Source organism: Patiria miniata, unplaced genomic scaffold (genome assembly GCF_015706575.1).
Source record: "Patiria miniata isolate m_02_andy unplaced genomic scaffold, ASM1570657v1 HiC_scaffold_5, whole genome shotgun sequence".
Classification (NCBI taxonomy): Eukaryota; Metazoa; Echinodermata; class Asteroidea; order Valvatida; family Asterinidae; genus Patiria; species Patiria miniata.
This window is the reverse complement of record NW_024037072.1, coordinates 2,097,340-2,124,444: the sequence shown is the minus strand read 5'-3', so window position 1 is coordinate 2,124,444 and position 27,105 is coordinate 2,097,340. Positions and strand designations below refer to the sequence as shown.

At 40.8% G+C, this 27,105-nt stretch overlaps 2 protein-coding genes across 5 annotated transcripts in view; one reads left to right on the top strand and one right to left on the bottom strand.

Annotated features, from left to right (window-relative positions):
• Window positions 1-15,758, bottom strand: part of LOC119740929 (alsin-like) — a 50,784-nt gene extending 35,026 nt beyond the window's left edge. For both annotated transcript variants that reach the window (XM_038216418.1, XM_038216420.1), the window contains exons 1-3: window positions 15,323-15,758; window positions 5,299-6,750; window positions 115-283 (exon numbers count right to left, since the gene is read on the bottom strand). In XM_038216418.1, the coding sequence (XP_038072346.1) occupies window positions 115-283; window positions 5,299-6,750; window positions 15,323-15,336 (1,635 nt within the window). In that variant the 5' untranslated portion in view covers window positions 15,337-15,758. The remainder of the gene's footprint in view (window positions 1-114; window positions 284-5,298; window positions 6,751-15,322) is intronic.
• A 4,131-nt stretch (window positions 15,759-19,889) lies between these two features.
• LOC119741498 lies at window positions 19,890-26,750 on the top strand. Of its 3 annotated transcripts, none has more exons than XR_005272738.1 (8): window positions 19,890-20,387; window positions 20,849-21,060; window positions 21,979-22,165; window positions 23,084-23,191; window positions 23,431-23,636; window positions 23,880-24,066; window positions 24,825-26,011; window positions 26,138-26,750. XR_005272738.1 is itself a non-coding variant. In XM_038217274.1 (8 exons), the coding sequence occupies exons 1-8, from the start codon at window positions 19,967-19,969 to the stop codon at window positions 25,928-25,930; spliced, it is 2,391 nt and encodes a 796-aa protein (XP_038073202.1). In that variant the 5' UTR covers window positions 19,890-19,966; the 3' UTR covers window positions 25,931-26,750. The 3 variants fall into 3 exon arrangements, 2 of the variants coding, with proteins under 2 accessions (XP_038073202.1, XP_038073201.1); XM_038217274.1 differs by having other exon boundaries at window positions 19,890-20,303; window positions 20,340-20,387; window positions 24,825-26,750; XM_038217273.1 differs by having other exon boundaries at window positions 24,825-26,750.
• Window positions 26,751-27,105: the final 355 nt, after the last annotated feature.

The window sequence follows — 27,105 nt, the reverse complement described above, 5'->3', positions numbered from 1 at the left end:
TTTTTGTCTAATTTCACGCACTGCTCATTACTTCAGTAAAAATGAAAACACTTTTGGCTTTGACCAACACGCCATCACAGGTCATTTTAAAAATGTAAAAACATATTCTTTTACCTTGATCCTTTTTGGAACCAGCTGACCATTGTGTCCCAGCTGACCGTCAGAGTTGCAACCCCAGGAGAATGCCTGACCGCTGCTTGCTATGGCCATGGAATGGTTCGGTCCAGCTATCACGCGGACCACACCCTTACCAGTCAACTGCTTGATGACCAGGGGTTGTGCTCTGTAAAAGGCAAATTAAAACATCAATGCCTACAGGAACTTGTATGTACGTGTAAATGTACGCATGTATGTTCAGTTTATCAAACAATTAAATTTAGGAAAATATATAACAAGTGACAAGGGCAGCCTCGTATACATGTAGATGTTCATGTACTTTACCTGAAGTGAATCTTATTACATGTACAGGTACAGTGTGTGTTCATGTACACATTATTCACAGTGTGCATTTGTATACAACATATTCAACAACAAAAGTGATAGTAATAACATTTAATTGGACCTAATTTGTTATTTGATGTTATAAAAAAACACTAACTAATACAGTATTTAGCAGCCCACTAGTACAGTAAATGTTTGTGGGTACATTTGTATATAGACCTACAGGTGCAAATGGTACTATAGTGCACATTGACTGCAAAAAGTAAACAGCAAATGTTCATCAATTGCCAAATATTTCTTCATGTATTTGTAATTGTATGTGTTCATGAATTCTTATGTTTACATGCACATGTGTGAATGCAGTAAATTATACAATTCGTTTATAATTCTGATATTTTGCTTCAGCCTTCAGCATTTCTAAGCGAGACACGTACGGTACATGTCCATGTGTGGGTCTACAGCTGTAGGGTGCATTAGATGCATAATAATTAGTCACATCTCACTGCCATGCCTCCCTGTATGACCAAACTTTATTGCTTCTGTCAGGCGTGTGATATGTCAAGCAGAAACTCACAAGTGTGTATACTGCCTGACAGGGTTATCAAATCGGGCAGGAATGGCATTTGAAAATTTATCAGGAGGGCATATGATTACTGCATTCACTGTATGTGTACCATCTAGATACAGTGCAGGTGCATTTTGAATCCTCTTCAAAGAATATAGTTCAATTGCAGTAAATTACATAATACAGTGCACTTGTTGAATAAAAACATAAACATGTACATTTACAAAAACATCCTGTACATGTACCAGTATCTGGGCAATTCCACGGTTACTCACGTTACATTTTTGATGTACTTTTGAGTTTCCTTGGGCTGTAATTACCTTACTGAAAAGATTTAGTAACTGTTATCCCCATGGTACCGGTAGATAGAGTATACCTAGACCTACCTAAACACCAAAGACGACATCCAGAAAAATGTGTTATGTATGATAAACAAGATGCACAAAATCGGTTACTCGCGTGACGAAAATATAACGTGAGTAACCGTGGAATTGCCCATCTGCAGTGTGAATGACATGTACCGTGTGGGACCCTTTGCTTCAATTGTGGTAAATTTTATGCCATACATACATGAACATGTAAAAAGGGGAAAAAATTCAAGTGCCGGCACATTGATTTTTGCATTATAATTTACATCTACATTGTACATGTACACGTAGGTACGTCACATGAGTACATACATGTACAGTGTATGTGCACACCCTAGACTCTGTTTATTGATTTTACTGATTCATGTAAATTACGTAAAGAATAGGCCTACATTATGTAGTATTTGTTTTAATCCTGCAGTACAATCATATACTGAATGAAAGTGAAAGTGGTGCTTATTATTAAGGGACACAATTTCCTTGTAATTGTGTGCCTGTTTTGTTTTTTATAACAATGAAGTTACCGGTACTTTTGAGTAAATGTACACTACATAGGTTTGTTGACAAAAATGAAGGGAAAAAAACGAAATATAGACAGGGTAAATGTACATGTATGCTTTCAGGATACGCCCCAAACTACAGCAAAACAAAATGAAACTGACATGCTCAAGGAAGAGAACGTCTGCTTTTATGTTACATGTTCCCATACACATGAACATGTACATGTACATGTACATGTACATGGATGTACAGCAAATGCATCAGATTGCTGTTGATAATTTACAAACAGAAAAAAGACTCCAGATTTGGATCAATGATACACTATTGCCAAAAGGATATAAGGAGGAAATTCTCTAAGCTTTAAAAGTTGTACTTGTCAAAAGCTACGTATTAATTACTTCAGATTGTATTTATTCATTTCTTTATGACAAATGCATGAAAATGACCACAAATTTAGATTTTGCCAATGAAGTGTGAGTTTGGAAATTGCATAGATGTACGCTATAGACCAGTGATGTAGTGCCTTGATGCTGGGCCTTGGCCTTAAGGCTGCCTTAAGGCTGGATTTTGGGGCCTTGGCCTTGGCCTTGAGGCTTGAGGGCAAAAGCCTTGGCCTTGGCCTTGGCCTTGAGGGATCACAGCCTTGCAATTTTGAGTCAAGGCCCTTCAAGGCCCATAGATTTTTGCATTTTCCAGATAAATCTGTTCGAAATTTTGCTGTTACCATTTTAATCGTATTACCATGGAGGAGGGAAACCCCTTGTAGATTTGTGTGTTTGGCACACTTCCACTTTTATAGCATCACATGTTGTTACCATTGTAGTAGATTTGCTGCAAAAATATTCTGTACACTTGTGGGGCTAATGAGATGATCACTTAAATTGCGTACAATTATGGAATAGATTGGTCATTCCACCGGGTTGGGGAACAAAGTGTGACATATGACCATATTAAGAAAAGCATGAATGCCTTGCTAGCAGTTGCTCTACATAATATTTGTTGTTGGGTGTTTCACGACTGCAGAAAGTTTGAAATCATTTCAATGTATTTTGCCAAAAATATGAGCAAAAAATGTAATTTTGGATGTAACATTGACACCGTGTCAGTGTTACGTCCAAATATGACATTTGTTATCTTTTTTTTTTTAATTTCTTCGAAATATTACCCAAATTTACTTCGCGTACTTCTTACTATAGATGCAACACAATAAGAGAAGCTTTTGTTATGGTAGTCAGACATCAAATGGAGCAGAAATGATAGCTTGTTTGTGTGGATGTAACATTTACACGGTGTAAACCCCAAATGTCACACTTCCATTGAGTGATTTTTACACCGTTACATCCACACTTGAGGTATTGTTTCTGCCATATTTGAACCCTGACTATACCAAAACAAAAGTTTGTCTTGGTGCTTAGGTGTCCAGTTGTAAATATGCAATGTCAGTTTGGGTAACATTTTACATACACGTGTAAAATATGGCAAAAAAAAGAATTTTTGGATGTAACATTGAAACAGTGTCAATTATGTTACATCCGAATTAATACATTTTTGCTCATATTTTTGTCAAAGTACTTTCAAATGATTTCAAACTTTCTCAAATATTGAAACACCCTAAGACAAATATTATGTTAAGCAATTGTTTAGAATGCATTGATATTTTTAATAGTATAACCAAATATATGGATGTAACATGCACTGCTTCCCAACCCGGTGGAATGACCCAGATCTGATTGGTTGTATGTCTCCCTGATAAGTGCTAAAGATTTGCATGTATCTGTTTTAGATAATGCTGATATTTCTGACCATGTTGGCACAGCAAATAAACATTTCCCAATCAGTTTCTTGGATCCCCCTTTTGTTACACTTGGGAGAATTGTGCGTCAATATAGAAGTAAATCTTTATTTTGTTTTAGTTAAACCACATTGAAGACCTGCACTTATACTTTAATAGATCTAATGCAGTCATAAAACGGTGTATGCGAGCATGTTGATTGCAATTTAAGACATGTTGTTCTTCTTAATGGGCGATTCGTGATGATGAGTCATGTGACTATAATTAGTTCTATATCAGTGGTCATGTTATAAAACAGGGCCTTGGCCTTGGCCTTGGCCTTGAGGGTTAAGCCTTGGCCTTGGCCTCGAGGCTTGAAGGTCTAAGCCTTGGCCTTGGCCTTGGCCTTGAGGGTCAAAGCCTTGGCCTTGGCCTTGGCCTTGGCGGTTTAAGCCTTTGCTCCAACACTGCTATAGACTTCGTACCAAGAGCTCAAGGGTGAAGGGTGTAAGCTGGTTCATTATAATACATTTATGCATGACTTATTTTCTCTTGAATGAGAAACACTGTACGGGTTTACGTACAGAGCCTATAACTTCAAAATAAGGACCCTTTAATTAATTGATAAATTTCTTCCGTATTGAAAAACTGCCATAAAAAAAATTGCCCAGATCAACAACCCTGTACATGTATTTTAGTTTAAACATTTGCGTACATTTAGTACTGAAATAGACAATGTATATGTATCGTACATTCTTAAATACATATGACAGAGCTCTGTTGATGAAGGCAACCTTTCCCACTGCAGATTTTAACGTGATTAGAATTCACTGATGCAAAGTTTGAAATTGTCAATATGAAAACTAGCTTTACAATCTATGAGTCATCACTCCAACCTCATCTGCCTCATGTATGCACTTCACCGTGCATGTATGAGCAAGCAGCATACAGGTTGCAAATTTCACAAAACAGTGCGTAACTTACGCCATGCGTGGGACTTATGCAACAAATTTATTGCACAGCTGCGCAATAAACTTACGAGCAATTTCACAAAACTTAGCTGCGAAACGTTTTCGATAATCTGAACATCTTGGACGTGGATAAAAACAGCATCATTTACGATGACGGTTTGTGTATGATTTTGTTCGTTCGTTAAACAGTCGTTGAATCACCTTCACCCGTCATTTTGAAAATATCTTTGTCCGACTTTCTTCAGAATCGTGCGGCAACTCTAAAAACTCCATCATGAGTCAAATACATGAAGCAATTCTTTTATTTCAAACAAAAAGCTGCGAGTGTCTTGTATCAACCTTGATAAGTGGCACAATAACATGCTCCACAACGATCACAATATGCTGTTAAAATAGGTCACTTCAGAAGTTCAGTCGCTACGCCATGTAACGTATGCCACCTAATATGATTCCGCAAGTTACGCCATAATTTGTTGCACAAGTTACGCCATAATTTGTTGCACAAGTTACGCCATAATGATAATTTGTTGCACAAGTTTTCCCTGATTTTTTTGTTTTCCCCAATTCTTTGAGTTTCCCCGACTTGACTATGGAAACTCAAAGAAATGTTTTCCCTGATTTTCAGAGTGGATTGGGAACCCAACAAAAACTAAAGGCACATTTGTGAGTATATGTACTAACTTGTCAAGAGGGTCTCCCTGGCCAAGCTGCCCATTTGCCCCCTTGCCCCAGCTCCACACTTCAGTCTGTAATGTTGAGTCATCCAGAGGACCCTCTAGCGAGAACCTGACACCAGAGCTTTTGCCAAGTTCATGCTGGGAAACCCCGCTCATCATCAGCTCCTCAACCTCTGTGTCCTCTTGCTCGCCGCACTCCGTCAGACTAAATTTCGACCTCAGGCTGAGGGGGCTCATCAGCTTGCTGATTTTCGAGGACACGGCTTGTGGGAGGCTGGCAAGAATGCGGTCTTTTGGGGATGTCTTGACTGGCTTGGGTGGCTCTGCGAGCTGCAGGGGCTTCAGCTGCTGCGCCAGGTACTTCTTGGCAGAAGCACTGTCGAAGGATTCAGTGAATGTCAGTCTTCGTTCTGGCCGAATTGTTGAAGTCGGGGTGCTGACACTATCTGGCTGATCATGGAAAACCTCCCCATTGACCACAGACTCACTTTGTCCAGCTTCTGCTTCTTTTTCCTTGTCTTCATCCACAGTGTACGTGCCTTGGCTGTTGTTGGAATCCTCCGAATCGCTTTTGGCAGGTGCATCCTTTTGAGCTGGTCGTCTTGCTGCAACATCAATACTGTCCGGTGAAAAGCTTCTCATTGAGGGAATCTCTTCGACAGAGCTGCTTGCGGTTCTCGTGTCCGTTATGATGACAATGTCCCCTTCTTCGTGGAGGGAGTAAATTTCATCCGTCATCTGGAGACTACTGGTTCCAGAACTTTCCTCATCCATGTCTCTCTGCCTGCCGCCGCTCAGCTTGGAGGTGCGTGCTTTCTGCACCACAGCCAGGCTGTGGTTTGAACCACACGATATCTGCAGCACCTTTCTCCCCACCAGGCCTTGCACCTTTCGTGGGGTCGGGACAGGCGTTGATCCCGTCCCAAGTCCCAGCTGCGGACCTGTTCCCCAGGCCCATATCTCGGCACTGCTGGATAAGGCCAAGGTGTGTGAGTCTCCACATGAGATCTGTGTGATGATTGGATCGGAATCTGTGTCGCTGATCTGCACCTGCTGGGGCGAGTTGGTCTTCTCTATCTGTCCAATCCCACACTGGCCACTGCTGGAGTCTCCCCAGCAGAAGACAATGCCATCTGAACACAGAACTGCCGTGTGGTTGCTCCCACACACCACATCGATGACGTTCTCCCCTTTCAAATCTTGGACAAGTACAGGCTGCTTGGTGACATCGGAGAACTTCTTGTGGCCCAGTTGGCCGAGCTCCCCAGAACCGTAGCAGTAGACGGCATGCTGATCAGTCAGGAAGGCAGAGTGCCTACTTCCCAGAGAGACCTTGATCACATTCTTGGCGCTCAGGTTGGGGTAGGTATATGGGGAGGTGTTGCTGAGAAACCCCTTCCAGGTGTAAGCCACTGATTGGAGGCTCTGCCGTTTGCTGGCTGTGTCATCAGGCTCTCTGTAATACAAGAATGAGAAAACCAAGGCAATTATGAGAATATTAAGATTAAAACTCATTTGAAATCCTACATCTCTACAGATGTATACATTCCATGAAAAGCCACAAAACAAAATCATTTGAAATTTTGAGACTCTTGACTTGGTTGATGTACAATGAATAATGTGTATCTGTGAATATAATTTTTAAAGTAATTTGTGCTTACAAAATGTACATGCAATAATCCAAAAATTGTAATAATCCAAAAATTAGATCTGACTAAAATGTCCTTGGACTACACTGCAGCAATTGTGAACATCTGTTGTACCTGACGAGACAAAGCAATGCATACTGTGGGCAAAATGTTCGTTAGTTTGGAATATTGTGTTTACATAAACGTTTTAAATAGCCCATTAGCACGTGCACTACAATGCAGTATACTACACCATTTTCCTCCCTTGATAAATCCTTAAAACCCAGAGAGAGCTGGGGTGGCTTGAGGTGGTATAATTAAGGAGTAACTCTTGTCAGGTTGCTTTGGGATGATAGAGACTACAATTTTCAAATTGTAAATCGTATAAATATGTGTTTATCCAGTACAATTTACACTTCAATTGTACACTACACATGAAGTACACATACCAATAGGTGCCAACCTACATGTAACCATCTTTATGTGGACCTGACAACAAAACAGGTCCACATAATGCAGGATGTGTGAACATTATGTGGACTAAGCCAGGTCCACATAAGGTTTCGCCCTCTCTAGAAAACAGGTTAATGGGAATATACAACATTTGCAAACATCGAAAAATAAAACTACCAAGTTTTTACGAAATACCTTACTAGGATGTTGGTAAATGACAGTCTAAAGCAGCCTGTAAAATTATGGCACCTGGTGTGAAATCATTATCAAGAAAATGGTATTTTTGTATACATTTCCTACGGTGGTCGGCCGACCACCGTTGGAAAAACCTAACTATTGTTCAACTACTGCTCCAACTTTACACTTTTTTCAGTCCAAATTTTGTTTGCTATTGGTTACATGTTCATGAACGGGTGCAGGCCAGCTCTAGACTGGTTCCCTTACCTTACAATTTTCCAGCATCTATAAATTGATCCATTTTATCTTTAGTGAGTCAAGGAACCAGACTACTTGAACATTTTTGTTTTTCTTGTTTTTTTTCAGCATTTTTGAACACAAAACTTCAAACATGTCAGTGTAACAATATTTGATCTATTATACTAACCCCTCAAATAGTTCATTTCTGAAAATTACAGCAAAAGCCAATGATGTACATTCCCTTTAAGAGGCATTTTGGGGTTAGGGTTATCTGTCGCAAGATGAAGAGGAACACTCAAGGAAATCAGGATAAAATATTTGGGTTGAGAGAGTTTTCGCAGTGTGAGTAAAAAACTGTTTTCCTCCGGTTTTCCTTAACTGTGCGAAAACAAAGGAATGTCCACATAAGATATGTAATGTAAACATCACGTACGTGTGATGTACATGTACATATTTTGGATGCAGCAGCAATACATTTCTATTTGTTTTTCATAATGATATCTTTTCATCACCACATATAAGCAAATAACTAAGCCCAAATAAAGCCACCTGCGTAAATGCAAGTTGAAAAAAAATTTATCATGAAATGCTTTTGTCACCTTGGTCTATACATAAAATGAATTAATATTCATTGCAGTGCTTTCCATGTTAATGTGAATCCTCACGGCATCACACTACACCCAATGTAAATACCCTGCCAGCATCGCAGTCTGTCAGATCTGTCGCTATTTGTTTGGGTTTAGCGAGAGCCCATTTTATTATCTCGCCAGTCTTATTCCCCACAAGCTGATTTACCCGATCATAGATCGGGTAGGGCGTATTTGTGTTGGGGTTGAAAGTGTGGGGAGTTAAATGTAAATGGGGGATTTAGTTGAGAAGACATGTAGCTATAGAAAAGCAATTTACGGTGACCCGATCTGAGGAAATTTCTGACCACGTACGATAGTAAAACAAAAGATCATCTTTTAAACATCATTTCGAGTTTGGAGTCATTGAATCAGCTGTTCTGAGCAAAAGAATATTATAGTAGGCTACAATTTTTATTCGGGGAAGAAAACGTGGGGGTAGGGAACCAAACGATATTGCCCGCTTTAAAATGTTGGGGTGGGGGTCCCCCGTCCCCCACCGATTGACGCCGCGCCCATGATAATTATGTACCATGGCATGTATAACTGTCTGTAAATTTTCCCGTTGGTCTGTTAAATTGCATTTTGTGAGGCAGTCGCGTTTGTTAATGTGGGAAAACTGAGTTGAAAGACTTACCGTATAGTACACAGGCGAAGGCTGATTGTACTGTTTTGACAATAAATCATAATGGAATAAAACGTAAAGGTGGCATTTGCAATAAAAATGTTGAGTGTGTTACCATAAAATTACATAGTCTGAATCATGGAGGAAGGTCATTATGAAGGTACAGTATTGGACTCTTCAACAAACGTAAACTTGAACTTCTTACAATTTGCGAGACCTGCGAGGAAAAAGTCGATTTAACTATTTCATTCAAGTTGGCATTGTTCAACCATAATATAAGCAAGGCCAAACAGCCAACAACCGCCAATATTATTATTTATGCACTCTTCGTTATTCCAACCCAACATAGTTCAAAGATCACAATATTTGAAGCAATGCATCGATCCCTCGTTGATTTACCCGATCATAGATCGGGTAGGGTGTAGAGTTGGGGATGAAAATGTGGGGAGATGAATGTAATTGGGGGATTTAGTTGAGAAGACATGCAGTTGTAGAAAAGCAAATTCTGTGGTGCGATCTGAGGCAATTTCTGACCACTAAAACATTTTTTTTTTTGCAAAAGATCATCTTTTAAACATCATTTCCGAGTTTGGTGTCATTGAATCAGCTATTCTGAGTAATAGAATCATTATACATGTGGTAGCTACAATTTTTATTCGGGGAAGAAAAGTGTGGGGGGGGGGACCAAAAAAGTCTCCACCGCTTTAAAATGGGGGGGGGGGGTGGAGGGGTTCCCCGTCCCCCACCGATTGACGTCCATGATAATTATGTACCATGGCAACAGTCTGTAAATGTTCCCGTTCTGTTAAATTGGCATTTTGTGAGGCAGTGGCATTTGTGGGAAAACGTACTTGAAGGCTTGCCGTAGTACACAGGCGAAGGCTGATTAAGAAGGTCATAATTAAGTTTCAGTGTATTGGACTCTTCAACAAACGTAAACTTGAACGTCTTACAATTTGCGAGACTGTCTGCGAGGAACTTGTCGAGTCAACTGTTATTCAACTTGGGGCAACCATCTATATAAGAGCAAATTTTACTCGGCCTCCGAGAAATGTTTGCTCCTGAAACGATCTGAGACCGCGGTCTTTCGCGATGCCACAATCGCTCCACGTCCGTGGAAAAATGTGGAGGGTGTCTTCCGCCGGATCGGACACATTTTCGTTGATTTTTTGTGTGACTGCGTTTAAGATCTCGATGTTTGAAGCAATGCATCGATCTTTCGTTGATCCCAGACAGGCCCCCGAAATTATAACGCAACACTGTGGCGGGCAGCGAACTCACAACGCTCAGCCTTGGTGGAAGCATGGAGCTGTATTAACACACGATGGAAGCAACAGAGCACTATACACGTCACTCACATGCTTGTGCTTCAAATCATGCAAATAGCGAGCACCGTAGACCCAACCTCGTTTCCAGGGTGTTGAGCAGGCTGCAGTACGCGTTGCCATCGACAGTTTTGCATAGCCCGGAAATACTACGCAGTGTAGACTTTCGATTGGTCAGACTGCGCAAGGCATACTTAATGTGAAGTCCTTCTGAGTATTCGTTGCACTCGGCGCAGGGGTGGCAAGCGAAGCATACGAAAGAATAGGGGCACTTGGTGGCCACGCACCATGGAGAAAAAATATTTTACCAAGGTCACCCCATAACACAATTTGATGAACGCTTTTGCAGAACGGCTGAGTAGAACACGTAAACGGAACCCCTACGTTGACCTCGCTGACCTCGCACAGTCTAGACACGCAGAGAAGCCAGCACAGGGGGCGGCCAGGCAGTCAACGTGAAAGCGCACACGACGGCAAATTCCTGCGCAAAATGCAGTCACAAAAATAGACGAAAAGGATCGCCGGTCTGTACGGGAAAATCAGGACGACCCGACGTGTCAGACCCGGCGGAAGACACCCTCCGCATTTTTCCACGGACGTGGAGCGATTTTCGCGCAGCGGGAGCCCGCGGTCTGGGATCCTTTCATGAGCAAACATCGTCTCGGAGGCCGAGTTAAACTCTTTCTTATATATATAGATAAAAACCCACTGCCTAGTGGTGTACAAGAGTCTGTGGATTAGTCATCCGGCTAAGTGCTTGATTTGGCAATTTTTTGCCCAAGGCAAGTTCGCCTTGCAGATAAAAGAGAAGTGCTAAAAGTGTACATGTACTCAATTTGTTGTACAATGGAGCGGTACAAATACATCCGCAGAAGAATAGGCTTTATTCATGAGTCGGCCCATATTCAAGTGAAAGTGAAGTACATGTAAATCTTCATTTTTGGAACTCGCCAATAGAAATGAGAGCAATCAGATAAAGTTTTGAGACATTTTTGGGGTTTTTTTTTTGCTTCACTTTTTTCCCCTTGGGAAGGAAATTCTTGGAATATCTTTAAGCAGTTTCACTTGCTGCAAATTATCAGCAAATCCTTATAACAAATCCCTCCCCCTTCATCTCTTCTTTCAACAGCATTTTCATTGAGTTGCATTATGGACAAAAGTCTGTGAACATACTTGTACGTAATATATTTTATATGTTGTGCCCAATCTTTGAATTCTTTATTTAAGATGCATGTACATGTCTACATGTATGTACATATAAATCTTAAATTGTTTTATTTCCTCGACTATTCTGTAAAAATTACAAATGTAAGTCTCTGGGTTTAGTGTGAGCACAATTTGTACACGACATTACAAACACTATGACAGTTAATTTATTCCAAGCACGGTATTATAAGGCCCCCTGAGACGCCAATTATCTTCCAGTCAGCTGATCATGATCAATGGGGGATTGCCCCTGGCTATGAACCCCCCATCCTGTCAAAATTGATTCCTATTCACACAAACACAATGACACATCTGCATTATGATAATTGTGTATTGATTTTGGTGAAGGCCAGCTGGACATGAAGTCTTGTTTATTTACAATGTAATCATACTTTTCCTTAATAGAGGAGGCATTCATCACAAAAATATAATCTACAAAATGTTTACACTTTCCAGACTGAAAACATGTATTTATCATTATTTATAATATCTTTTTATAATTTATTTTTGTTTTTTGGCATTTTATGTATATTCCAAACCAGTCCAAATACACATATTTAAAAATACTGTTCAGTGTGTTACATTGTGGAAATACACACATGTAGTAAATGCAATGCACCAAAATGATGTTTAATATATGTTTCACTGTTTTTATCTTTTGTACCAGTATGCCAATATGTAAGACTCAGTCCTCTTGGCACACAGGATAAAAAAATGAGCAGAGTTAATAATATCTTATCTGTTTGAGAAATCTACACTTTAACCTGCAATTTTGGTCATTTAATTTACATTTTTTTATATTCATTTATGAGCCAGGTATTCCAATAACATTAACATAGATCTACATCTATGTGTATATATTTTTAACACTGTAGCGGAAGCTTCTTTCATCCAAATTCATATTGTAATCCACAACTGTATCCCTAGCCTGTTTAAGTTTACATGTACATGTTTGTTTGAGCTGTTACTATGGTAACCTGGAGTGAATATGTACAAGCATGCCATGATACACGCATACTAGCAAATTTTGAAGACAAACAAAAGAACACAGACGTGCATTTTATGTAAGATGTTAAATTGTGCATGTAGTATGTAAGTTGTAAAGGTCTCCTCAAGATTATCAAACGTGAAGGCCTGAGAAACAGCACATCTTCTGCTCAGGGATGCACTGTTAGTTTGTCTTGAGGATGAGTCACTCTGCCGGGAGGAGTGGGTGATGTGGAGATGGGTGATGTGGCAGGTGACATCATCACCCAGGAGACCGGATGAAGCAGATCACCAATATGGTTTGCTCGCGGTCTACTGGGTCTGCATCACTGCCCAGGCATGAAGCACTTGGGGAATTTACAGCCAAATATGTATCACTTGTGGCCCTTGGCAGGGATTTTTGGGGGGAGTGAGCAAAAAAGGAGATGCAGACTGACTTGAACATGTTGGAATGTAGACACTGGAATATTTTTTTTCTTGGGGGGGGGGCCAAGAAAAAAAATAAGGCCCCCCCAAAAACGTAGCCATGCGCATCGGCAAAATTAAAAAGTTATTTTTTTCAATGTAAGATGATGTCTCCAAACAGCCAAACTCACTGGTTTGACTGGAATCCTACCGGTACTGCTGCACAATTGTAACGTGTTTTTAGATAGGGTAACAATCGAGTATAAGCTTTATGTGGCGGCCTCTCTGGGCTCCAATACATTTTGCACCAAATTTTGTCGGGCACCATTTGCAGTCATCAGCTGAAATTTGAGGGGGGGGGGAAAGTAAAAAAAATAAAAAAATAAAAAAAACCATGCATCGCCGCATCGCCGCACCACTTTTGGGGCAAGCTCCATACCAGAAACCGGAGACTTTTTGGGGGGGGGGCCTTAATAAATGAATAAATAAAATTAAATAAATTACCAAATATGATGACTTTTTTTTTTTTTTAATGCCATGTTTTTTAAAAGTCAGTCTTCTTGAAAAACAAAAAAAAGGAGGTGCAGACTGACTTGAACATGTTGGAATGTAGACACTGGAAATTCCCCTCCTCCCCCAACCCAAAACGATATATATAAAGATATATAACATAATTAAATAATTTCCTTTTTAATGCCATATTTGCAGGTAACATTGTCCAAACAAAGGAAGAAATCAAGGGTCGGTAGGTAGCCTGGAGATATGTTTGTGTGGCTTTCTTTGGGGGGGGGGGGGCATCTGCACATGTACTAGCTTGTCGTTTCCCAAGGCAAATGCAATGTGTGAATAAGCTTGACAATGGTGTATAATTTTGCAGCATTTTTACCACAGAATCAGCAGTGGTCAGCCCCATTGTTATGTGGAACTTTATAGACAGCCTACCGGTCGGTATTCATGTAGAATCAGATTTTGTGAAGACTCCCCCGCCCCACCCCTAGGGAACTAGAATCCCACACACCCCAAACACAAATCCAAGCAAACACTTTGCAAAGAACAGATGCTTCATGGTCATGTACAATGTATGTAACATACATAAAAGTACTCCAATATCATATCATCAACCAGAGTGCACTTTGAATAAGTTGTATAAACCTTGAAAGTACATGTGTGTAGTACCAACACACCCTGCACCTTAGAATATATCTTATTGTTTACGACTTGGAATTCCACTATTAGGCAGAAAACTACCGTATGATAAGGATTAGGTTTGGGGTTTCCCAAGAATGGTTGACTCTGGTGTATATTCCTTTGACGAATGAAAAAAAAAATGCAGCAGTATCCTGATTTAATTCTTTCTTTTTTTTCCAACATTTTTCCAACAAAATGTATCAATGATGTAGTCCAATGGGATGATGTCCGATGGGATGATTGTAGTCCGATGGGATACGGAGAATGTTGGGCAATGTTGGCTTTTTGGGTCGAGAACAGAATTGTGTGGAGCGATGGCAGCGGTTTAGCTTGGACCCTACTATCGCCAGACCATGTCCGAATGTTAAAAAGACAATAAGTTGGGTCCAAGTTACTCAGACTATCAATGATGGAGATTTTTTGTTTTAAATATTATATTGAAAAAAAATTATGAATTTTGGACTGAGAGTGAAAATCATTCCCTAATTTGTTAAAGCCGCGTAATAGATCAGTTGCAATAATCTGGAAAAGTTCCTACCAATTTAATGACAGAAAAGTTGTTCAAAGTAAATGTAGGATTTATCACAAATTTATCAAAAATATACACAAAGTAGTGAAATTGTATCATCTGCAACAAAGCAATCACTGAAGGTGGTGTAAAAATAGAGTTCCCCTGGTGCCCACGGACAAATTATGTCCTGAATTGCATCCACAATTACTTCTAGAATTAGAAGGCACCTCTCGTAAGCTGATGAGAGGTGCTTTTTAATTCTAGAATTTCTTTGGAATGACAGATCCTATGCCACTGGAACGTCTTGGATAAGTGGAAGGTCTCCAACCAGGATTTAAAACACGTCAAAAGTCCAGAGATTGTTAACAAAGCGTGGATAGGCCTATGTTTTTACCGGTCTAGCTGGGAAGTCCTGGTACAAGAACGAACAAAATACCAGGAACTGGTTCACGGTCTAATAAAGCATAGGCTAGTAATAAATAATAATATTTGTAATAATGTAAACTAATATACACTGGCACTGTTGTTTTTTTTGGTTAGTGAACAGAATAGCCGTGCAATGTTTTTGATTGTTTGCAAAAAAAATAAACATCTTATTCTTAAATTAATGCTTAAATAAAAAGTCAAGACAAACAGTTAATATTCATGTCAACTTACACATTTCCCTCCATGATGCAAAGCAGCTATTGTGATGATTCCCATAGAATTAGAACTGAAGGTTGTAAAATAAACCGCTACAAATTCGCTACCTCAATCAGCGCACATACATGTAGGGCCCTCATCAGCTCCGCCTAGCCTGTCTATGTTCACGATGCTGTCTGGTTGGTTGTCGGCTGCAAATGCACCGTCCATAGGCCTACGTGCAATTTGTGAATATTTTGGTTCACACAAATCTAAGCGATTTCAACGCTACTGACACATGCCAGCTCCCACGACAGCTAGGTCGAGGTAGGGTATGAAATCCAGTTTCCTTTAAACCTGAAAATCCGAGCGATTTCCAATGCTCTCTACAGCAGATTATGAGAGAAAATCTGATTTTCGGCCGTGTAGCGAACAGCTGTCCCGGCCGGCGCGCCATTCAAGTTTGCATGTAGTATAACTGGTAAACATTCAGATATTGTTCGAAAGCGTTATTGCATGACGGGTACCATTGAGGACCGGACGTAACAAATATGACGTTTCCAAATGCCGACATCGCTCCAGGGGTGACTCTACATAGACTGTGCCAATATCATTTGGACGAAGTTTGTTCTCTTTTTTAAATGATGTTCGCCCCAAACTCAACATCTTGAGACGGATTTCCTAGTCCTATTTACGTGAAAATCTTTTAAGAGAATCGCATGAGATATTGGTAAAAATGCCCCTGATCTGGCTTCGGCCCAATAGTCTAGTGTCATCCGAGGCACGCCATAGAGGGGGCTACAGCATATCCAGAGCCGCACTCCGAACCTTTTTGAGTTGTGGCATGTTCACCATCATGACCACGGGACCTTCTGTTTGGCATTTCACTCCCTGCAATGTTGTTTAAAATCACAACATGTCAGCCTAGTCTACAACAACTGAGAAAGATGCTCAATTTTGTTTTTTGCATTACTGAATATTGTACGTTGAAATGCCATTCCTGTAGGCGAAAGCCCTCAGGATTTAGAGTAATTTGCATGTGAATACCTGCCAATTTGTGCGTCAAAAATATATACATGTACCTGTACATGCCTTTTGTTGCATTCATGCCACGCATTGTTTCAAAAGCAAAATCGAGAGCGAGTGCACGTGGGCCCCTCGTGGCTGGCGCAGTATGGGCGTGTTCATAGACTCCGATGATTCTTATTAGCCGAAAAGTTGAAAGGCCGCGCGCGGTGTGCGGCCAGGTGCACCATCTTTGCTAAACTTTCAAAGCTAGTCCAACAAGGCAGGGGCTTTTAGGGGTTTACTAAAAGTTGGAGTAAACATGTGTAGATTTTCGTAAAGAAAGGAGGGTTCCTTGGAATTTGGTTTGCCTGTTTCTTATAATTGTATTAAAATTACTGGTTGAAAATGTACCAGAACAAATAGTTCCGAGCTTTTATTTAATTATTTTAACTGAAATGAAAAAGCTGAACACCATGAATTCGAGAGGTTAACAAATGAGCCAACGGATTTTATCGTAAACCTGAAATTATTTAATGCAAGCACACTATTTAGAGTATTATAGGGCGGCATTCCAATGGACCAAAATCATTTTATGGACAATGTATATCCACGGATCTCAAATATGTATAAATTGCTCAAAACAGCGATCTTTACACCATTAGCTTTAGGGTATTTTGTATATTATAAATGCTATTATAAGTTCAAGAGGACAGCAGAAGAAAAATATTGAGAGCTAAATTATTTTGATTATGATTGTATGAATTTAGATTTGAATAGATTGCCGACAGAGTTATTTGAAGCTCAAAAGAATTGAAGAAGACCTGCTGTGAGATCGAGACAAGCAAAATTCGACGTTTGAAGGAGGCAAATAAGGCAAAGTTATGATTGTATCAAATGAACTATTACGATTCAGGTTAAGGTGTGGGATGAAGGCGGGGAGGGTGGGGGTATAGGCACATGGCGCGCCTAGGCAGCCGAGCACACCAGCAGCAGCGTAAGAGAGCTTGACCTGGCACAGCCATGGTGTAAAAACTAACTTCTAAAAATCTGTTAACAAAACAATTACAAAGTTCCACAAACTACTTTTTCGAGGCACAGTAACAATCATCGGGCAAATCATCGGGCAAATCGTTATTAAAATGTAATTAACAGTAGTCAATTAAAAATCTGTATCGAGGCATTCTAATGGGAAAAAAACAATGTTATCAAATCAGAAAAAAATAATTTCTTTTTAAACATCAATTTTGGTTTTTGAAGTAGACACGCGTCACTGAGCTCTAAGGCTACATGGGCTGATGAGCATCAGTCATTTGTTAAATATGAGGACATCTTTGGGGTAGTTTTCGCGATGTAATTATTGTAGGTATGCTATCGTCTTCCCGAGAAAGACGGGTTGGTGATATCTTGCAGGTGAGATGCCGTCTTTCCGAGAAAAAAAATGGTTCCCGGGTTGATGATATATTGTAAATTAAACATCGTCTTCCCGAGATAATGTGTCATCACGAGTTGGTGATATCTTGTTTATAGGGTGAGATGTCGTCTTCTCGAGAACAAAATCTCTGGTCGATGATATCTTGTAGGTGAAATATCCTCTTCCCAAGAAAAAAAACATATCTCGGGTTGAAGAAATCGTGTTGGTCAGATGTCATCTTCTCGAGAAAAAGTATATCTCTGGTTGATGATGTCGTGTAGGTTAGATCGTCTTTCCGAGATAATATTTCATCTCGGATTGGTGATATCTATTAGGCAAGATGTCGTCTTCTCGAGAAAGCAAAGTATTTCTCGGGTTGATGATATCTTGTATGGGATATCGTCATCCAGATATGATTCACTGGTTGACGATATGTCCGGTACCAAATCGGTTAATTATTTCATTAAAAATGAATGAAAGAATACCTTCCGTGACAAAAAAAAAAAAAAAAAAAAAAAATGAGTAATCAACTCATAGCTACTACGGAGCTCTTAAAAATATAAAGATAAATATGTACTGAATAAAACACATTAAAGACAGCTTTTCTAATAACACAATAACTGGAAAATAATACAAAAATGTATATCAGAAGTTTTAAATTTGAAGTTCAGAAAAACTAGATGAGGTTTCCTTATTAAAGAAAAAGATTGAGGCAAAGCTATGAAGTCAAATAAAATATAAACACATTAAAGTGTATAGAGAGCAGGTGGTAGTAAAATATGATAATAATAACACAAATATTTAAGGAGCTTAGCGTACTGCAAAAAGTGAGGAAATAGCAGCTTGCATGACAAATAGGAACTTTGGGAATCGGGGAGGGAAGGAAAGTTATTTATTTTTACCAATGTTATCCTAACAATGCCTTGTGCACTGTCAGTAATAACGCCAGTTGACTATGAAAAAAGTTAAGGTTTAACGTTTTGGATTTTATTTAAATAATACAAACTGAAGAATCAGATGAAGACGGACCCCAGGCCTCTGAGATGATATCATATCAACGGAAATCAATGTCAAATCAATGGCATTGCCTTGAGCTTTGCTGCATCACAACCATATTAAGGTTGCTTATTATATTTTGTATAAAGACAAAGGAATTACCTTGGAGAAGTAGTGGCGTAAAGATGTTCATCATGCATATCTTTAAAACTTGTGCGAAATAATCCTGTAAACTGTTGTGTTGAATAATGTCCATTGGAATGCCGTTAAAGTACATGATTGAGAAAGACAACACCCTTGGTGGGTGCTTAATTCAAACAGGAAGCATGGAGGAGGACCAACGGAAGGACTGAAGACCCTGCTTGCACAGCAAGTCTTCACCAATTCGTGCGGTAATTAGCACTGAAGGGATTTAGATGTATTTTTCATATATTCATTTTCAATTTTTGTCTTAGTCTTGGGGAAGTGGCATTATTTCTGGCATGTCATTTTTTATGACATATCTTTTCAATCCGATGGTTGGGTTGTGCTTCGAATTTGAACAAAAATAGAATATAGATATATTTCTTTTATGTTTGAAGATTCCTCTTGCTTTGGATACGCAGCAGAGACGACGACCAAAAAACATATATAACGGAGTGGAGAAACCTAAAAACAAATCCTGGACCCAGCCTCCGGAGCACTTAGTACTTGCACCAAGTACAACCCCCACATTTCTTTTATGCAAATCCGTCCATAACTTTTTGAATAAGGGGAGACCAACCAACAAACTACCCAAATCCGATGAAAGTATAACCTCCTTGGGCGGAGATAACGGTAAAATATATGATGACCCCACTGAGCCGGGGTCAGCAGTAAATATTGTGGGGTTTTGTGGGGTGGGGGACTAGCGGAACGACAATCTAAAAAAATTTTAACGGTGAATTTACTGCTAACGTTAGGGTATCATCCTCACTAATTTTAATTCATAGTCGTATAACAGTGATGGGTAAAACTAAATAAAAATATAATCCTGAGAGTTCCTCCTGAAAATTGTCCGCTTCCCTTCGTCAAAGTATAAAATCAAAAATTGTTTCTAAGGCGTTCCATACCCACTCTGTGCGAACAAATTATGTTCGCAAGAGAGGGCGTCCTATATGGATCTCCGCTTGCTCGCGATCGCTAGTCACGTACATATATAACGTTCGCGCGCGATTTATTTTGACACTCACTGACAGACGATGAAGACGGTGTGATGCCACTTTGCCAGTAGGCCTAATTCGAAGATGAATAGTATACAACTTAAGTGTTATGCACACATGTATCGTGATGGTATGTGTGAAGGAGACATACGACCAGCCAGTGATAAATCTTGGGCAGACTTTCTACGAAGTGTGCAGGTGTGGAAGACCGTATCTGCACCCGGTGCTTCGTATCTATTCCTTCCTGTATGGCACCGGGAAGCAGCCCGCGTGGCCAGAGCTTTCCTTGATGGGTACCCCCTCGGCGTCGTTGTTGAGGAAATGCCCATTCCTGTAAACGCTGGCTTTCATCGCCAATGCTACACTTCTTTCACCTCTTATTCATTGGACAGGCATGACAGGAGCGCAGTGATCGATATAGGCCTAGAGAGACAAGACCAAAAACAACAAAACCAGACAACCGAAATGCCTCCCGTCACACCGGCTGAGCAGTCACAGACACAAGGTAGCGCCTCACTGATGCAGTGCATGAATGATGATGTATCGATAGTTAGTTTAAAACAATGCAACATGTGGTTTGTACATCACTGGACATTACGGCAAGATTCCCATATCTGGCCATCACTAATTCTGCCCTTCAGTGACCTATCAAGTATCAGCCATCAGAAAGTGATATGTCCTTAAACATGTTAAAAGTCAATTTTAGCAGGGAAAATATTGAAGTATTTACTGAGAAGAAATTTTTTGATCAGTCTCATACTAGGGTTTGTGCTGAATTATGCACAGGGTGACAAGTGATGGCCAGATATGGGAATTTTTTCGACATGACAATTTTGGACGATGATTTTAATATAGGTATTACGGGGCAATTTTCACATGACATCCAAAAGCTTCTTTTTCATTGTTTGCGAAATAACTAATCAATATGTAAAGGTGGTCACTTAACTTTTTTTTATTTTTATGTAGGTTATAATAATAGTCTCCCAAACCCCACGCCAATGGCCAACGACGTGGGTAACTATGAGACTCTATGTACGGTGCGAGGAAGCATCATGTACACCAGTATTGAGACTGGCCTGATTAGCTGGAAGACTGGCAGCCTAGAATTGGCCACTACGCCAACGGGACAGGTGGTCTGCTTGGTCAATTTCGACAATGGCCCCTCCAAAAAAATTGTGGTATGTTGTGAAGCCTTCAAGTTAACCCTTCAATACCGTTGAGCCAAATTTGCTCAATCGTAGCTGTCCATTCGCGACCTACATGTATGTGCCACACAGGCTCACCGTGGTAATATATGGAGCAAAACCTTGTTCTTGCTATGATGAGCACATCATGGACACATATTGGAGGACAAGTCCCCAAGACCCAAACAGTGGGTCACGTCACTCATCAGAGAAAGCTGTACCAACATTGGCACCATTGTAGTCTGGAAAAAGCTTTCGTTATCTTCATCAGTTACTTTGAATTTTGACATAAATTATTGGTACCCGATAAATATGTCATCTACTTACGTTCATAAACAGATGTATAAATTTATGTCCCTTCTTAATTTACCGATTTTTTCATGTTTGGACGTAATAAATCGCTGGAAATTCCGCCATGTGTCGATGTGGACGCTGCCATCTTTAAATGTATCTCTGAAAACAAACTGCTCACAATAACCTGCAGTAGTCCCCGGCCAGACGGAGAGCTGCTGGCAGCGGCTCGAACTAGGGTCAGAGGTTATACGATATAAATTATGTAGATAAGGCACACGTCATGGGGATACCCTGTTTATTCACAGCGATGTCACCGAGCCGCTGCCAGCGGCTTGCCGTACGACATCGAAAGAGTTAACTCCTCCCCATCCCCTTTTCTCAATATTAATTTGACACAGGCTTATGTTAATATCAGGATATAGACTTGTTGCAAGAAGTAGTTATCTTGGAGATGTCTGTTGTCTTTTCAATTTAGTAGCAGAATGAAAAACAAGTCTCTTGTTTGTTACTCTGCAGAACAAAAACACAGCACCACCACGATGGCTGCAAAGGGTCATTTTACATTTTTATCTACATATTTGTCCCTGTCAACCAATTGTATTTATTATTGCACCTCAGGTGACCAATCAGATTAGAGGAGTGGTCTTCAATCACAATGTACCCCGATGCAGCATTGGTCTTGCCAATGGGACCACCATCAGTTGGACCGCCAAAGTCAACGGAAAAATCACACGTGTTAACCCCCCGGCTGATGTCGCTCGCCTCGCTGATCTGCTGAACGACTTACGCGAAGAACGGAAGAGAGGTGGGTGTCCAAAGGGTAGACATTGACGTTCGTGATTACAGTACTCCTTATAGCTCTGTGGTTAAATGCCCAAGGGGCCTGTAGGCCTACATGTACCCACAGGTGCAACTAGGGGGTGCAGGGGGCATGTGTCCCCCCCCCCCCTCCCCTATTTTAAATCTTGACTTTCACAAAAACAGTACAATAAAAATTGTAGTTCTTATAATTATAGCGCTTTCCATCGTATCAATGATCTCCAAGCCCTTTACAATTATCCCGTTCATCAGGCCATGAGACCATGCAGCAGCAGATTTCAGCGTTCAATCGGTCCTTGACCCTCACGGGTACCCATTTATACTCCTGGGTGGAGAGAGGCAATTGTAGTTAAGTGTCTTACCCAAGGGCACAAACACCATATTTCAGGCAGGATTTGAACCCACGCACCATGGTGTGTCAGACAAACACCGTAACCACTGGACCATGGGGTTCTACTGGACCATGGGGTTCTACTGGACCATGGGGTTCTACTGGACCATGGGGTTCTACTGGATCATGGGGTTCTACTGGACCATGGGGTTCTACTGGACCATGGGGTTCTACTGGACCATGGGGTTCTACTGGACCACGAGGTTCTACTGGACCACGGGGTTCTACTGGACCACGGGGTTCTACTGGACCACGGGGTTCTACTGGACCACGGGGTTCTACTGGACCATGGGGTTCTACTGGACCATGGGGTTCTACTGGACCATTGAGTTCTACTGGACCATGGCATTCAGTTGCCTTCAGTGTCCTCCCTTGAAAAATTGGTGCATCCCTAGGTGCCCCCTAGAAGTTTAACCCTATAGTTACGCCGCTGTATAAACTTTTTTCTCCTTACGATTGAGTTCACATCAATATGGTTGACAAAGTTTCCTTTTGTACATTCCTTCCCATTAGGTATGGCCAGTCAGGATCATTCAGGCTCTGGATCTGCCACAAAGAAGAGTCCTTTAATTAAGACCGAGTCGAGCCAGGAGGAAACAGCGAGATCTGATGCATCTGGTGGTACGTATCAGCAAGCAGCTCACGTGGCAATAAGCTTCTTGGATGGGTACCCCCTCGACAACGTCGTTGAAGAAATACCCATTCCCTACAATTACATTTCAAAATGTTTCTATTCGTAAAACCTCAAAACAACCAACAAAAACATTGTCTTGATTGTGAAATGACATGGAAATACAACATTGTACACCGAAAATGTGTTGTCACTAAACTTTTCAATTTTGAAATTGTTTTTTCTGTAGGTAATAGTCCTCCCCACCCAACGACAGTGGCCAACGACGTGGGTAACTATAAGACGCTATGTACGGTGCAAGGAAGCATCAAGTACACCAGCATTGAAACCGGCCAGGCTAGCTGGAAGACTGGCAGCCTAGAATTGGCCACTTCGCCAACGGGACAGGTGGTCTGCTCGGTCAATTTCAAAATTGGCCCCTCCAAAAAATGTGTGGTATGTTGTGAATCATTCCAGTTAACCTTTTCAATACAATTGAGTCAAAACAGATGTATTTATATCCCTTCTCTCCCTAACTCCCCCCTTCTTAATGTTGCTTTGACACAGGCTTATGTTAGTATCAGGATATAGAAGCAGAACATAAGCACTGCACTGCCACAATGGCTGCAAAGGGTCCTTTTACATTTTGATTTCCATATATGTCCCTGTCAACCAATTGTATTTATTATTGCACCTCAGGTGACCAATCAGATTAGAGGAGTGATCTTCAATCACAACGTACCCCGATGCAGCATCGGTCTTGCCAATGGGGCCCACATCAGTTGGACCACCAAAGTCAACGGAAAAATCACACATGTTAACCCCCTGGCCGATGTCGCTCGCTTCGCTGATCTCCTGAACGACTTACACGAAGAACGGAAGAGAGGTGGGTGTCCATTAGACCATTAATTAGTCCATTAGTTTTCTTTGGGATCTGATCACACAGTAGGCACTAGCTTGACTTAGAATCAGGAAGCTCTTTGTCTCGCAATACATTTCAAATTACCTACTGCCAAATAGTCAGACGCCGATGGGCTATCATAATATATTCCAAACGGAATAACCTTGTGCAAACAGTTATATTTACTTTCTTGTTTTTGTTTTCAAACACGAATTGTGAGTTTTGGTTCTGTTGTTAATGTTCCTTTGCACCACTGAGTTCAAAGCACATCATCAGGCAATCCGTAGGTTAGTACACATACATAGTTAGTGAGTTTCAAACATTGCAAAAGAACACACAAATGCATGAGCTGAAATGAAAACAAAAATGTTTCCACCTACCTACGTTTACTTTTTTCAGGGGGTACCGTAAACAGACCATTTATTTTCTAGCTCTTTGGTGAAATGCCCAGGGGGGCTGTAGGCCTATACATAGAATGGTGTAACTAGGGGGCACAGCCCTATTTCAAATCTTGAATTTCACAAAAACAATATATCAGTTGCCATCAGTGTCCCCCTTGAAAAATTGGTGCACCCCAGGTTGCCCCCCCCCCCCCAAGTTCAACCCTATACATGTAGTTACGCCGGTGCGTGTGCTTTTGTTTCTCCTTACAGTTAGTTCACATCAATATGATTGACAAAGTTTAAATTCTAGAATCTAGACTGAATTTGTTTTCTTCCTTCTGTACATTCCTTCCCATTTAGGTAATGCAAGTCAGGATCATTCAGGCTCTGCATCCGCCACAGAGAGGAGTCCTTTACTTCGGTTTGGGTCGAGATTGAGCCAGGAGGGAACGGCGAGATCTTCGCACCTTTGGTCGGACACCTGCGTTATTTGCCAAGGTACTCAGAACAAGAGGGATAACCACTCTGGTTTAAGACGGAAGGAACCCCTCACGGTGTGTGAGCAAATTGATGGTGGTGCTCTTCTGACCGCTGCAAGGCTGAAGAAAGATGAAGATTTGCTTCTTCACATTGAAAATAAAGACTGCGTAGCGATCGGACTGAAATACCACAGATCCTGCCTTATGGAATACACATCAATCCCTAAAAACCCAGAAGGAAGTGAACCACCAGTGCCCCTCTATGACAAAGCCTTCAAGGTCTTCTGTGCAGATACCATTGATCGGCTTCTCTTTCAGGACAAAAATGTCTTCAGGATGACCAAGCTGAAAAGAATCTTTGATAGAACTGTACAGGAAGTCGAGGACCAGGATTCATCAGGATACAGGACATCGTCCCTGAAGGACAGACTGATCAAGTCATATCCGCAGCTGTGTTTCTTGAAACCAAAGACGACGAACATTTGCGAGTTGGTGTATGCCGACAGCTTGACCAGAGAAGATCTTATTGAAGATTTGACCACTCTGAAAGAATCCGTAAGGAAAGAGGAATCTGATTCTGATTCCAGCTCGGGTATGCAGGAAGCCAATGAGCAGTCATCCACTCCTTCATGGAAGTCCAGTAGGGACCACATGTGGACCTGCAACCGCGTCGGTATTTTGCGAGACCGCTATTCAACTGCCCTTGACATTAAGAGAGACATCGCCAGCATTCCATCTAACCACGACCCATGGCCCCCAACGTCCTTGAACCTTACTGTGGATGATGCCCGTCGTATCGTCCCAACGAAGTTGTTTAACTTCTTGGCATGGATTGTAGGCAGCTCGGATGACCCAAAAGAAGATGAAATGGTCAAAGTAGTAGATGGAGATGAACGAAAGATACTCGCCATGGCCCTGGATGTTATTTACATGGCAACGAGGGAGAAGTCAGCACCAACGGATGCGTCCTCTGCGAAAGCATTTTAATTTCAAACTTCGAGCCATTTTCTGAGTATCAGCTCCCAAAAGTGCCCACACATATGAAGTGGAATAGTGTATGATAAATGAGTACAGTCAACTCTCGTTAGTACAAACTCTGTTAATACAAAATTCTGGTTATAACAAACATAAAGCCTTGGTCCCGACTGTGCATTTATGTACACAATGAATGGGACTGATGTTCGAGACTCGACTGTACTCGTAAAGAACATTGCAGCTCAGATCAATAGGGTCATCCCTCAAGCGTTGTCTGAGCTCTGACATACTGTTGTAGAACTTAGCTCACCTCTCCTAGTACCTGTCCAGAATGTACCACACAACATATACCACCTACATGTTCAAGTACAATCCAAATCCCTTTGAGGGGTGCCATTACATCTGGTGTACTGTGGTGATGATCTGTTCAACTTCCTTTGTCTTTGCAACATGTACATACGTTATCTCTATTATATTTGGTTGTTTTCTGGAGACTTTTATACTATACATATTTAGTTTACAACTGTTTTGTTTACCAACAATGCTTAAAGTACTTTTTTTTAACTGTACACCAAAGAAGAGAATAACAAGTTTTTTGGCTTGATGCAGGCTTGAATGATGCAGATTTGTTTAAAATGAAACAAGCCAATTTGAGTTACACTAAATAACAGGTAGTGTAATTTTAATGTCATTTCATGTATGACATCTTAAATCTTCAACAGGTTTCACAAAGGCAACCATTACATGTTGTATTTTTATGTTCGATGCAGTCTTCTGAATGATGGACAAGTGTGTGACAATAAAAGAAAGGCATAAGCCCCAATTCTAGTAACTTCAGAAAGCTGTAAAATTTTTGAGTGCACAATTAAAGGAAAAAAGCAAACCTATCAAACACAGCAAAAACTTCCAAGAATGGATGTCACCTTTACCGAAAACCGAAAACTGTGCACTTTCCCTGCTTTTCTTGCATGGGTATTTTTTGCAGTGCTGATGTGATGACTGAGGCTCATGTACACATGGGCGTCGATCACTTCTTAAGAGTGGGGGGGGGGGGGAGGGGCGGATGACTTGGCCCGTCACCCACCGAGTGGGATAAGCAACACTTAAAATGGTTTGGGCTGCTGTTTGTTTGTTAGGGAGTTTGTCTGTTTGTTTGTATGGGGAGTTTGTCTGTTTGTTTGTTTGTA